Consider the following 14,014-nt stretch of genomic DNA (forward strand, 5'->3'; position numbering starts at 1 on the left):
AGGCTGCATGTGCGATGGGGCCTGCAGATGATTTAGTGCCTGGCCTTTGAGCCAGCCCAGCTGTGCTGAGTGGAGCAGAAGTGAGCTGTCCCCCTCTGAGCCCTGCCCAGACTGCAGACTCATGAGTGAAGTAAATGTTTCTCCGAGGTACCGGAGATGAAGCCTTCACCGTATCTTTAGAGGGGGACACACTTCAACCCACAACACTGCCATTGCAAGAAACACAGGTCTGCTCTTCAGAGGGAAGCCATTCCTAATTCTGTCAGGTCTGAGAAGAGTGCTTCATGCAAGTTAGCCTCCCCATTCCATACACTCACACTGACACTCACACTCACGTACGTGTGCACAAGCCTCCCATTATGTGTGTGTGTATATATATATATATATATATATATATATAATATAAATATTATATATATAATTTTAACATAAATGGGATTATGTTATACACATTTGTTAACAACCTGTCTTATACACTTAACAGTATGTCCTGAAGGTCCTTCCATGTGAGTACGTTTAAATCTACCTCATCCCTTGTTATCATGATATAGTGATTTCATAGTATTGATAGCCTGTGGGTAGATAGTAAAGTTGTTTTCAGTGTTTTGGTTAGGGTTAGCCCTAACCACAAATGTAATGTTTGGTGACTTTAAAATTTTCCTAACAGTTAGTACAGTCATTCCTTATGGTAAGAGAATATTTTTGTTAAAAAAATATTGCTGGGTGACCTCCAGGTGGAGTCATAATCCACTTTTCATGATAAATGGGGGAGCAGGAGGGTGGGGGCTGAGCGCTCTGGGGTCTGAGTCAGGGAAGACATGGAGCTGGGGAGGAAGCACTTTGAAAGAGACCTGGCCCAGGGGGGCCTTTTGAGTTAAGTGATGCCCACCCATGGAATGGAAACCCAGTCTTCCTTCCCCTCTCTGAAATATTAGGAAAAGGTGACATTGCTCACTAATACGTTCAGTGAGAGTGGAATTGCTTTTGGAATCCACAAAGGAATGCTGAATTTTCGTGTCACTGTGGGTGAAAACAGACATCCTTGCATATATATTTTTGAGCTCATTATGAAGTGAGCTAGGCAGGCCAGATTCTCTTACATGGAACTCATCCAATGACAAAAACCTTTGGACTGCTGGTATCACTGAAATTGGACCTTGCCTCTGGAGACAGTGGGCAGATATCTAGGGGTAGGGGAGCCAGGTAAGGAGCTGGGTTAGGGCCCCACCTGTGGGTGAGAGAAAGAGCTGAGTTTATTGCTCACTCAGGTAAGGGGAAGTACTACCTTGGATGGAGACTTAGCAGCCTTTCAGAATGGGGAGGGCAAAGTCGGGCTATTTATGAAGTGTTGGAGTCTAGTTTAAGGTGGGCTTTCAATGTGGTGGTTTGATTAGAATTGGGGAAGGATCGTGATGCAAACATTTCAGATTGGTGATGACAGGGTTTTGACATGAGGTTCCAAAGAGACTTGAAGAGTAATAGCCATTTGATGCTGTCTATTGAAAAGCTGAGCACTTTTAAATGGGTTTGCAACATTTATCTTCCTGGACAGAAATTGATTGGAATAGTAAGGTCATGCTGCTGAAGACAAAGGAATTGTAATGTCCAGGTTAGTGAAGACAGCAAATGACGAGGGTGTCAATGGTATTGGTTCTCAGACCTAATTTCTGAGATCATCCCCTTTGGATTCTGGGGAAAACCTCATGTAGTAAGACGTTTAACCTCTACCCAAGCAAATTCTAAGTCGCTTTTAATATTGTCCCCACCCTTCAGTTAAGGAATTATTGCACTCTATGTCATCAACAAAGTCTGTGAAGAGGGAGCCTCATTTCTACAGGAGACTGAGGAGTGTTAATCTGACTGGTCAGAAACCAAGACATCTACTAGACCTCATTTTACGTGTGTGTGTGTGTGTGTGTGTGTGTGTGTGTGTGTGTATTATGCTATATAGTTAGAAACCAGACTTCACGTTTTTGGTCCATTTTCTCACACACAGGTTCAGTCAGGTCTCTCCTGCTCCCTTTGCCCTGGACATAACCTGGGAAGGTCCATGTTATGGACTGAGAAAAGTCCAGCCATATTCACACTCCCAGATCCAGCTTCTTGTCCATGCGGCTGGCAGCTCAATGGACGCCAATTTGTTCTCCTGACCAGCCATTTAGATTAAGAAGCGAGAAAAGGAAATTTACCCTATACTTCCAGACCCATGTCTTGTGTCCCAGCATTACTTCCCATGGAAACTCTACATTTGGGAGTGTTGGGTTTGTGCTGGATATATACCATCTATCCCTCCAAACACTCTCCATCCTTTTCCACCCCGCTCTGTGTATGGGTAGGCTGACCTGTATGGTTTATATCAATCTACACTTTGCCCCTTTGTTCACCTAATAGAAAATACCAGCCAGAAACCAGAGGGAGGGAAGTGAATGAGGCTGGTATATTTTTTTCCCCAGATCCCTCCCCTGTGGTCCTTGATGGGCTGGTGGTATCCTTTAACTGAATGTCATAGCTCCTGTCACGTGGCACTCTGCAAACATTTCTTTCTATCTGGGCTTTTATAACAGTTCTCACCTCTTTTCCTGATGGTGGGCCTAGGGTTGGAAATAGCTGTAACTAACCCTGAGATGCTACATTACCTCTGTGATTTCCCTATAACCTTGCCCACACTTTTGTAAAAAATCTCCTTTTCATTAACCTCTACTAAAATTATCCAGTTTGCCACTCTTACCTGTTGGGGGACCTGGCCAATATAGGGCTTTGTTGAGTTGTTAATATTTTGTTTCCTCTTTGGTTGTAGTCAAGTGATGCCTGGCAAGTGTTTGATAGATATTTGTTGAATGAATGAATGACTAAATGTGTGAGTGACAGGATTTGAACTCCAACCCCTGCTCTACAAACTTCTAATATACTACTGAGTGTTCACATGTAGAGTACAGTTGCTTGATGCACTCTGAGTACAATTTACAAGTGTAGGTTGTGTGGCTCCAGTTTCCAGGAACCTCCACTTCTCTGGATTTGCCCTGGTTGTTCATACCCAGATGTCCTCCTTCCCAGAGGAGCAGTATGAAATAATATAAAGAGTATCTGAAATATACAAAATGGTAAAGACACGATGTTCACTAAATGAAGAGTAGGATGATTTTTTTCAACTCAAAAAGAGATAAAAGGCCCATATCACAAAATAAGAAATGTACACTGCAAAACTTCGCATGTATAGGTTATGGTTTTAATGGAGCCGTACTGAATGAACTGAAGTTACGGCCATGAGGTATGAATTTATAAAGTTTATGTGACCTTTATTATAATTAATATTGACTAAGCATTATAACATTATTACATATGAGATCAATTTGATATAACTATCTTGTAATTATATCTGTTGTTACTATCAGTTTCACAATTGCTGGTTCATGACATTCGTACACTTTCTACTGTATAAGTGTTAGAGGAACTTCTTTAAATTTTGAGATGTGATATGTGACTTGCAACCCCCTGGGAACACCCATATCTCTCTGGGGAGATACCTTCATGATGGAGCTCATGTAAATATCAGGCAGAATTGTTCCAAGCCCCCTTATCATGCCTAGCCCTAAGGAAGTGCCTAGTTGTTTATAAATATTTCCATATTATAATTTCGTAAGGAGAGAAATTCCATGATCTTCCTCCCTGGATTTCCCAGCAGGAAAGGAGTCAAGACCGAACTGTCATAATACACTTCCTTTTGGCGCAGAGCTCCCCCTTTGATAATCTCCAGGGCACATTCTTCCTTTGGAGATGCTTCTGCATGGTATATCCCAGCAGTTCCTGTCATGGCTGTTTCTGTAGAACAAGAAGAGAAGAGTGGGGTTATCTAAGACTAGTACAGTCTACACAATAGAAGGCCTGCAGACACCAACAGCTTAGCTTTTAGGGGCTGTTGGCCAGTGCTTGCTCGGCAAGGTCCACGGGCCCTGGCAGGAATATGTGGAGAAGACTGGGTATGTTTAGGGCCTATTGGGCAAAGAGAGGCTTAGTGTTCATATGGGCCTCGTCTAAATGGATGAAGATTTGTGGAGGCAGCTGGAGGTTACTTGTTGGGAGATTTGAACCATGCTCCTCTCTTGGGTGTTTTGGCTCGAGTGAGGGAGTAATATGGGGGAGCAGAATGAGGATAGAGGTCATGTGATGGGAAGTGTCAGTGGGCAAAACCAGAGTGAGGTATGATAACGACTACTGATTTGTAAAAGGAAATGATGGACGAGAATCCAGACCTTTGCTCCCTTGTCAACACCAAGCACTTTCACTTAGAAGGAAACTATTGTTACCTGCTCTCTTCCTCCAGGTATTTGTGTCCTTCTTGCCCAGCTTCTCTCTCTCTCTCCATCCTTGTTTCACTGTGTTTCTTTGTCTTTCTCTCTCTCTCTCATTCTGTAACTACTACTCAATTTACTCAGTGACTCTTAAATAAAGTTTTCTTTTAAAAAAATTTTTAATTTTTATTTATTTATTTGGCTGCGTGGCATGCGGGATCTTTGTTCCGCAGCCAGGGACAGAACCCGCGCCCCATGCAGTGGACATGTGGAGTCTTAACCACTGGACTGCAGGGAAGTCCCTTAAATAAAGTTTCCTTATCATACTTGCCACATGTTTTAGATAACCTTGCATTTGGACTTACAGAAAAGTCGTAAAAATGGTGCAAAGTTTTTCCTTATATCCTTCAATCACAACAACATAACCATTGTACGATTATCAACAATAGATATGATAGAATTGGAACAACCTTACTAATTAAACTGCAGGCTTTATTTTTTCACTAATATCCTTTATATAGTCCAGGATCTTATCCAGGATTTCACTTAGTAGTAATTTCTTCTTATGTTCCCTCTTATCTCTGACAGTTCCTCAGTCTTTCCTTGTCTCTCATGGCCCTGATGCTGTTGAAGAGTACTGTTCAATTGATTTGTGTAATGCCCCTCAATTTGGGTTTGTCCACTGTTCTTATAATTAGAATGAGGTTATGAATTTTTGGTAAGAATACCCCCCAAATGATACTGTGTCCTTCTCAGTGCATCATATCAAAGGGTTCATGATATCTAGGTCTTATTACTGGTATATTATTAAGGAAAACAAACTCACATTTGGTAAGTCTCACATAGGAAAATAATGGCCACTGAGTTGTCATGAGGACATAAGGTGTTCAGAATAGGGTCATATGATGAGTGTGGTGTCACTCAGCACACTTGGTGGTCAGAATGGAAAGAAGGGTCAAAGAGCAGTCAGAGGCTCCACTAATGACAGTGGAGCCCCCTCATTAAAGGGAGACTAGCGCTGTCACTGGTTTTCAGTGCATGACACATGACGATATCAGGGAGTTCAGCACCCTCTTTACCCACAATGGTAAGAAAGACAATCCATCTACAGGCCATTTATTCCAATCTCTTGACCTTACCTGTGTCTATGAGGCCAAGGATACAGAGGGTGATCGACACATTGACATTGGTCACTGCATATTCCACCCTGAGAGAGGAGAAGAACCCATCCAGAGCAAACTTGCTTGCAGAATAGGCAGCAATAAGTGGATTAGCTATTTTCCCTAAATGATATAGAGATGGGTTAACACGGGGACCTATTTCAACTCTGACAGAGCTGATCTGTGTTTTATCAGTAGCAGGCTTTGTAACCCCTGTGAAGTCCTTTTACCCTTTGAGTCTTAGTTTCTCTCTACTCCCCAAAGAGATTATTATGCTGTGTTGAATTTCTGAAAGACAAAAACATTAAGGTATCAAAGAAACTCTCTTTGATGAGACTGGGATGCAGTGTGGAGTGGGCTGCAGGAAAGCCTTTATTGAAGAGGGGTTAGTTAGATTTTTAGTAAAGATGGTAAATAAGTGGATTATGAAAGAGCCATGTAATTCCACAGCTGCTAACTTTTCCACCTCTGACCCAAGAGCACTGGAAGGGTTTGGCAAGGGCTGTCTACACAGAAACCTATCACTGATTTACTTTCTATGCAAGGGGAATGAAAACTCCTGTCTTTGTTTTCTACTCCATATCACTTTTCTTACTTTCATCAGCCTGGTTAATTCTCACTCAGTTTTTTGGAGGATATGTGGACATATGCCTGATAGCATAACCTATTCATTATACCCTTTCCAAGAGGAGAGAGTAGTGGTGTCCTGAGACCTTAGACTCTTTGCTCAGCATTATTATAACAGCTACTTTAAAATTCTTGTCTGCTAATTCTAAAATCTGGGTCATTTTAGGACTGATATCCATTGATTGCCTTTCCCTCCTGAGTATGAGTCACATATTCCTATTCTTGGATGTGCAGTAATTTTTCATTGTATCCTTGATATTGTAAGAGTCTCTGGATTCTGTCATATTCCTCCAAAGAGTATTCATTTTTATTTTTTATTTTTTGGTGGGCAGTTAACTCGGCTGAAACTCTGTGTCTCTTACAGTAGGTACCAGATGAAATCTCTGTTTAATTATTTGAATCTTAACTGGGCTTCTTGGTATCTACACTGCCCTGTGAGTATTTCAGGGGACAAATAGAGATTTGAGAAGGGTGTTTACATACAGAATTTGGTGCTCTTGCACCGTGGCTCTTTCCTTTCTGGGATGTCTCCCTTCACTTTCCAGCTGTTACAGAAACCCCAAACTCTTCTTTCTGCTTTTACAAGGTAGTAAGATGGCAGATTTCAATCCTAAAAATGACACTGATTGGGGTCTGCCCTTGAGCACAAGCTACAAAATTGGGAAACTCATCTAGTGTCATTTCCCTCTTTCAAGTGCCAACAACTCTCCAGTTTCTTCTTTTGATTCTTCTCTTCAGTGCTTTCAATGGTTGTTTTCTGTATTTTGTCCAAGTTTGTTATCTGGAGAAGATTGGTCTATTATGTATTACCCTGCCATTATTGGAATTGGAACCTCTGTGAGTTTTTAAAATATAATGAAGTTTCATTCCAGATCAATGAAGGAAGAATGATTTATTCAGTAAAGATGCTGGGAAAGTTGGTTAACTAATTGGAAAAAATTGTTAGCTCCTTACTTTATGTCATATATCAGAAAATGATACATGGAAAATTATACAGATGGTGTTGTCTACCCAATATCCATTTCCCTTTCTTTAATAAAAGAATCTAATTTTGTTCAGGATAGCAATGTATTCAGATAAAAATATTTACTTCTTCAAGGTTCCCTTGCTCTTTTGGGTAGTCATGTGATCTAAACCTGGCCAATGAGAAATCTAGCAGTTGGGGTCTCCAGGAAAGATATTGATTGCCTGATAAAATAGATGGATTCAGGTGACATGCAGCTTTTACATTTTGCCCTTTCACTTTATTTCTAAGTAGACTACAGATGTGATGCCTAAAATTGCAGTAGTCATTTACGAACTTGAGGAAAAGCTGTATATTAATTATATAATTAAGGGTTCTAGAACAAAAATGTGGAATGAGCTTAGATTCTTGAAGATATAGTAAGTCCATCAAACCAGCCCTGAACTTATTACCTGAGAAAAGGAAACCCCATTTAGTGTTAAGCCATTTTAAGTGCAGTTTTTGTTACATGTGCAGCAGAATGAATCTCCTGACTGATTAAAACATTCAACCATAGAAAGAGGATAATATAGGCAAACACTTACCAGATTCTTGTTTATGAAAAATCATTCCAACATAAAAGTAAAAAAAAATGTAAAGGCAAAGAATATTTTATTATACAAAATGTAAAATTTCTATATGTCAAAATGATAGCTATAATAATTTCACTATAAAGGTAAAGGGTAAATGATAAACTAGAAAATCATTTTCAACATATCAGTCAGACAAAAGCTTAATATCATCAATCTTTAGTATATAAAGAACTCTTAAAAATTCAAAAAATACAAACAAATCTCTGTAGGGAAACACTCCATCCTCAATCCTCAATCATGAGTTTTGGCTTGAGATAACTCTGCAGTCAAGTTCCAGGAAGGGGTGTGTAACACAGGATGTCCAATCAGAGTTTCTGATACCCTGGGTTACTGACTAGTCTAAGGCTGGACCAAAGACCCAAGCAGGGCATCAAGATACATTGTTGTTGTTTAACAAGAAATCAGTTCCCTTTTCTTCCTCTGTATCAGAACCTCAACTGAATTCATGTTTCCACCTGTTGCAGAGACTGCAGTATTCTCTCCAAATATCTTCTGTCCCTCTTCCTTAGCAGTAGAATCCTGGATTTGTAGCTGGGCTCAGTTATCTGGAATAAAGTCCACATTTCTCAGCTTCTTTCAGCCAGATTGTGCCAAATGACTAAGTGCCATCCAATAAGTTGTACACAAAGGTGTGTCATGTGATTTCTGGGATATGTCCTTAAAGGAAGATATCAGTCTCTCCCTTCTCAATCCTTCCTCCTTCTTGGTTCCTGAAGGTTGACCCCAGAACTATCATGGACCTTGAAGTAGAAGCCATATGTTGAGAATGGCAGAGCATTTAGAGAAAAGGAAGGAACCTGGGTGACCATGGAGCTGCCATCCTAGCCCTATACTGCTTACCTCCAGACTTGATTTGCCTTTTAACTTATTACATCCACTGTTATTTTAGGTTTTCTGTCAGAGAGCTTCACCTAATCCATGTTGAGAGTCTCCTTCACTTTTATGTAGCCCATGTGCCAAAGGAAAGCTGATACCATCTCTAACTCTAGGGGTGGCTTGTATGATTTATTTAATACCAGCCTCCTTGCTCATGATTGTTACAGGAATGGGCACGGGGCCCAGTTTGGACCAATGAGACTCGTGCGGAATCTTGTTGGAGTGTCTGGGAAAGTGCTTTGTCCTTATGGGAGAGTTTCTTAAAGTAGAAATCCTATTTCTCTTCTGTTGGACATTTCCGTGTATGGATATGGGGGCTGAAATTGCTACATCTATCTCACTGTCAGCCTGAGGATGAAGCTGCACATGGAAGAGAGCAGAGCCAAGAGAGTCACGGGGACACTGAGCTTGAGCCAAGTCAGTTGCCTGCCCTGCATCTGGACTTCCAGTTATGTCAATAATTTTCCTGTTGTTTAAGTCAAAAATAGATCCAAGTTTTTTATAAGAATAGCATAATTGTCAAAACTATGAGTTCTCGAGTTAGATGACCTGGGTGTGAAATCCCAAGTATGCCATTTCTTAGCTGTAATACGTGGATAACAATATTACTAAGCTGAAGTAATCCATGTAATAGAGTTAGCACAAACTGACACTTAGTAAATGCTATTATTAGTAGTATTAGTATTTCAAATTGGTGAGAAAAGCATGAGCTGTTCAAAAAATCACGTTGGAACAAATAGCTAGCTATTTGGAGAAAAGAAAAATGCCATTCTAATAAATAAATTCAAATTATATTAGAGAATATATGTGGAAAATAAAATAATAAAATATGTGTGAATATATAACCTCAAGGTAAGAGATAGTTGCAGTACGAGGGCCTCTCACTGTTGTGGCCTCTCACATTGCGGGGCACAGGCTCTGGACGCGCAGGCTCAGCGGCCATGGCTCACAGGCCTAGCTGCTCCGCGGCATGTGGGATCTTCCCGGACCGGGGCACGAACCCGTGTCCCCTGCATCGGCAGGTGGACTCTCAACCACTGTGCCACCAGGGAAACCCCAAGAGATACTTTTTAAAGAATGAAATCAAAAGCATATGCTATAAAGGAAGAAATAAAGAGGTTTGAATATATGAGATTTAAAAAGCTTCAGTGTACTAGAAATGCTTGCCATTGCCTTCCTACACACATCCCCTTCAAAAAGATTTTGTCTTTCCATCTACAGAAGGTCGGGTCAGTGGTAGTTAATATGCACAATGGCTTGAACATGTATCATGGTGTCTCTCTCAAGAAACTGAAATAAGCAACAGCAGGGTTCTAATTAGCCCCTGTGGATTTTGAACTAAAACATCATGTAAGATTGGGACTGGGGTAGCCATTTCCAGTCATGGAAAAGGATAAGTAAACAGACAGACAAAATAAGCGGCCACATGGAGCAGACAAACAAAATAATCATAAAAGTTGGAGCTAAATAAGAGCTAACATTTACTAACATATATTTAGCTCTTATATACTAGTTTAAAGTCTAAAGGCTAAATAATTGCCTAAGGTTTCATGGTTAATGAGTTGGAGAACTAGGATTCAAATCAGCATTCAAACTTGACTCTAGTGGTCCACACTTTCAAGCACAAGGTGGTATTTCCTCTACATAAGTCATCGTTCTTTATATGAGTGTTTCTCAGGAGCCATGTGTCAAATCCAGCCATTCCTGAGTGGGTGAAGATTCTCTCTACTCGACAACTAAGCCCCAAATAGGCAAAATTTATGAAAAGCAGAAATATTTTCAGTTAAAAAAATTTTACTTATTTAATCTATTTATTTGGCTGCGTTGGGTCTTTGTTGCTGTGTGTGGGCTTTCTCTAGTTGTGGCGAGCGGAGGCTACTTTTGTTGCAGTGTGCAGGCTTCTCATTGTGGTGGCTTCTCTTGTTACGGAGCACGGGCTCTAGGCGTGCAGGCTTCAGTAGTTGTGGCACACGGGCTCAGTAGTTGTGGCTCGTGGGCTCTAGAGTGCAGGCTCAGTAGTTGTGGTGCACAGGCTTAGTTGCTCTGCAGCATGTGGGATCTTCCCGGAGCAGGGCTCGAAACCATGTCCCCTGCATTGGCAGGCAGATTCTTAACCACTGCACACCAGGGAAGTCCCAATATTTTCACTTTTAAGCTGACAGATGAGGGTACCTGTAAAAAGATGGGGCTAGTTACTCCTAGTCACTTTGTATTAGTTTCCTGGGGCTGCCATAACAAATTTCCACAAACTTAGAGGCTGAGACAGAGAAATTTATTCTCTCATAGTTCTGGAGGTTAGACGTCCCAAACCAAAGTATCAGCAGGGCCACATTCCCTCTAAAGACTTTAGTGGAGAAACCTTTCTTGTCTCCAAGCTTCTAATGTCTGCTCCTCATCTTTGGTGCTCCTTGGCTCGTAGATACATCAGTCTCTGCCCCCATCTTCAAAATTTTGTGTGTGTCTGTAGCTCTTTTTGTAAAATGTGTGGCTCTTTTTTTAAAAAGTGTTTTTGAATTTATTTTTGGCTGCGTTGGGTCTTTGTTGCTGTGTATGGGCTTCCTCTTGTTGCAGCGAGCAGGGGCTACTTTTTTTTGGGGTGCACGGGCTTCTCACTGTGGTGGCTTCTCTTGTTGTGGAGCATGGGCTCTAGGTGTGCGGGCTTCAGTAGTTGTAGCACGTGGGCTCAGTAGTTGCGACATGCAGGCTCTAGAGTGCAGGCTCAGTAGTTGTGGCACTCGGGTTTAACTGTTCTGCAGCATGTGGATCTTCCTGGACCAGGGCTCGAACCCGTGTCCCCTGCATTGGTAGGCAGATTCTTAACCACTGAGCCACCAAGGAAGTCCTGCTCTTCTTATTAAGACACTTTTCATTGAATGTTGGCTCACCTAGATAATCTGAGATGATCTCATCTTGAGATCCTTAACTACATCTGCAAAGACCCTTTTCCATATAAACTCACATTCACAGATTCCAGGTGGACATATGCTTGGGGGTGGGTCACCCTTCAGCCCATTATACCATTCTAGATGATGATAAAGATATTGACTATGGCATTTCATAATATATATGTCCAGGTAGCAAGAAAAATGCAGAAGCAAGGGACCATGTGAACCCATAGTCTGCATTCTCATAGCAGTGATTTTTGTCCCACTAATGGAGCTTAGTGTATTCCGTTTTCTATTCTTGATTACCACTTAGGTAACGCTCAAAATAATAAAAAGGATTCTAAGTTGTTTGGCAGGAGAAAAGGGACAGATTTTTTTCATTGTTGTTGTTCCTGAGAGGAAGGTGAGAAAAGAGAGGAAGGGAAAGAGGAAGAAAGGAGAGGGGTACGGAAGGAGCCATGGCAGAAGAGTTTTTGAAAAATTCATCAGATAGCTGTATGGTTTCAAAAAACGTTTTAAATGGTGAAGAGAAATACTGAATTGACATAGAGATGGCCAACAGGCACATGAAAAAATGCTCAACATTGCTAATTATTAGAGAAATGCAAATCAAAACTACAATGAGGCACCGCTTCACACTGGTCAGAATGGCCATCATTAAAAAGTCTACAAATAATAAATGTTGGAGAGGGTGTGGAGGAAAGGGAACCCTCCTACCCTATTGGTGGAAATGTAAATTGGTACAGCCACTATGGAGAACAGTATGGAGGTTCCATAAAAACTAAAAATAGAGTTACCATGTGATCCTACAATCCTACTCCTGGGCATATATCCAGAGAAAACTCTAAGTTGAAAAGATACACACATGCCAATGTTCATTGCAGCACTATTTACAATAGCCAAGACATGGAATCACCTTAAGTGTCCATCGAGAGATGAATGGATAAAGACGTAGTACGTGTGTGTGTGTGTGTGTGTGTGTATATATATATATATATATATGAAATATATATACATATAATGAAATATTACTCAGCCATAAAAAGAATGAAATAACGTGATTTGCAGCAACATGCAGGGACCTTGAGATTATCATACTAAGTGAAGTAAGTCAGACAAAGGTAAATATATGATATTGTCTATATGTGGAATCTAAAAAAAATGCAGATGAACTAATTTACAAAGCAGAAATAGACACACAGACATAGAAAACTCATGGTTACCAAAGGGAAAAGGTGGGGAGGGATAAATTAGGAGTTTGGGATTAACATATACACACTACTATATATAAAATAAATAACCAAAAAAGACCTACTATAATACAGGGAACAATACTTGATATTTTGTAATAACTTATAATGGAAAAGAATCTGAAAAAGAATAGGTATATTATGTATAATTGAATCACTTTGCTGTACACCTGAAACTAACACACACACACACACACACAAAATAGTGAACTATTAGACAAGGGTCAAGACTGAACAGACTACTGAAAGTTTTTCATCTTTATCATGAAAATTATGCATGAGGTACACTTTAACTTAACTACCTATAGGAACTGTCAGTTTTTCAGCTGAAGGCTGCAGCTGTCATTGACATTCATTATAACCATATTTCATTTCTTAAATTTTGTGACCTGCCACTGATCTGCAAACCTTTAGACCAGTAGTTCTCATATTTAATTCCCATAAGCACCATGTGTCAAGAACATGCAGTTTTGAACCCACCTCTTCTTCAGAGTCTTCTAGTTGATGTTTTGGGGTAGAGGCTGTGCTGAAGGGTTCAGTAGGAAAGAGGGTCATAAACCATATCTAGGATGGTTTTAAGGGTGGATATGGGAGCAGGGAAGGTATGGCGACATAAGCTTACTGAACCTGATCTAGGAACTTACAGGAGAAATGGAGGGGGAAGGTCTTTGGAAGGGGCTGAAGTCTCTCACAAAGATAATTGGATGAGCCGTCAGTAAATTATGAGTTGTTGGATCTCTTTAAAGCTCATACTAGTATGATCAGGGAAAACATCTGTCCCAAATCTAAAGTGGATATTCAGGTGAAGAAACATATTGGACTAACCAGGAAACTTCACCTGCAGGAGGTAAGTTCTGAACTCCGTTTGGATGAAAGAAAGTGCAGGAAGGGCCAGGTTGGTGGGGGAACCGTTTGTACAAAGACTAGAGGTGGGAATGAGTTAGTTACAATGAAAAGCCAATGGAACAAGAAAAATAACAACGAAGTTTATTATATTTTCTCCTCTGTAGAAGTATAGGCTTATAAGCACTTATCCAAAGCCTTTAGGGCCTGATGTGTTATGGAATTATTTTTGGAATTTAGAAGATGGTGTGAGGCTTATACAGCGTATTACATAACACTCCCAGTAGGGCCTGGGGAGGCATCCTGTAAGCAAACACATTATTATTTCTGCAATAAGATATTTGAAAGTTCACACAGAGATAAAGGCTTTAAGTAGCCTCACTTTAGTTCAAGTTAAATTAATTACAGTAAGTCCCCTACATACAAACGAGTTCTGTTCCGAGAGCGCGTTCCTAAGCCCACTTTGTTCGTAAGTCCAGCAAAATTAG

General features: G+C 40.6%; 1 protein-coding gene across 1 annotated transcript in view; it reads right to left on the reverse strand.

Moving 5' to 3' along the window:
• Positions 1-3,601: 3,601 nt before the first annotated feature.
• Positions 3,602-14,014, reverse strand: part of HSD11B1 (hydroxysteroid 11-beta dehydrogenase 1) — a 31,490-nt gene continuing 21,077 nt past the window's right edge. The window contains exons 5-6 of the mRNA XM_060088411.1: positions 5,429-5,572; positions 3,602-3,819 (exon numbers count right to left, since the gene is read on the reverse strand). Of these exons, the coding sequence (XP_059944394.1) occupies positions 3,602-3,819; positions 5,429-5,572 (362 nt within the window). The remainder of the gene's footprint in view (positions 3,820-5,428; positions 5,573-14,014) is intronic.

This window comes from Mesoplodon densirostris, chromosome 2 (genome assembly GCF_025265405.1).
Source record: "Mesoplodon densirostris isolate mMesDen1 chromosome 2, mMesDen1 primary haplotype, whole genome shotgun sequence".
Lineage (NCBI taxonomy): Eukaryota > Metazoa > Chordata > Mammalia > Artiodactyla > Ziphiidae > Mesoplodon > Mesoplodon densirostris.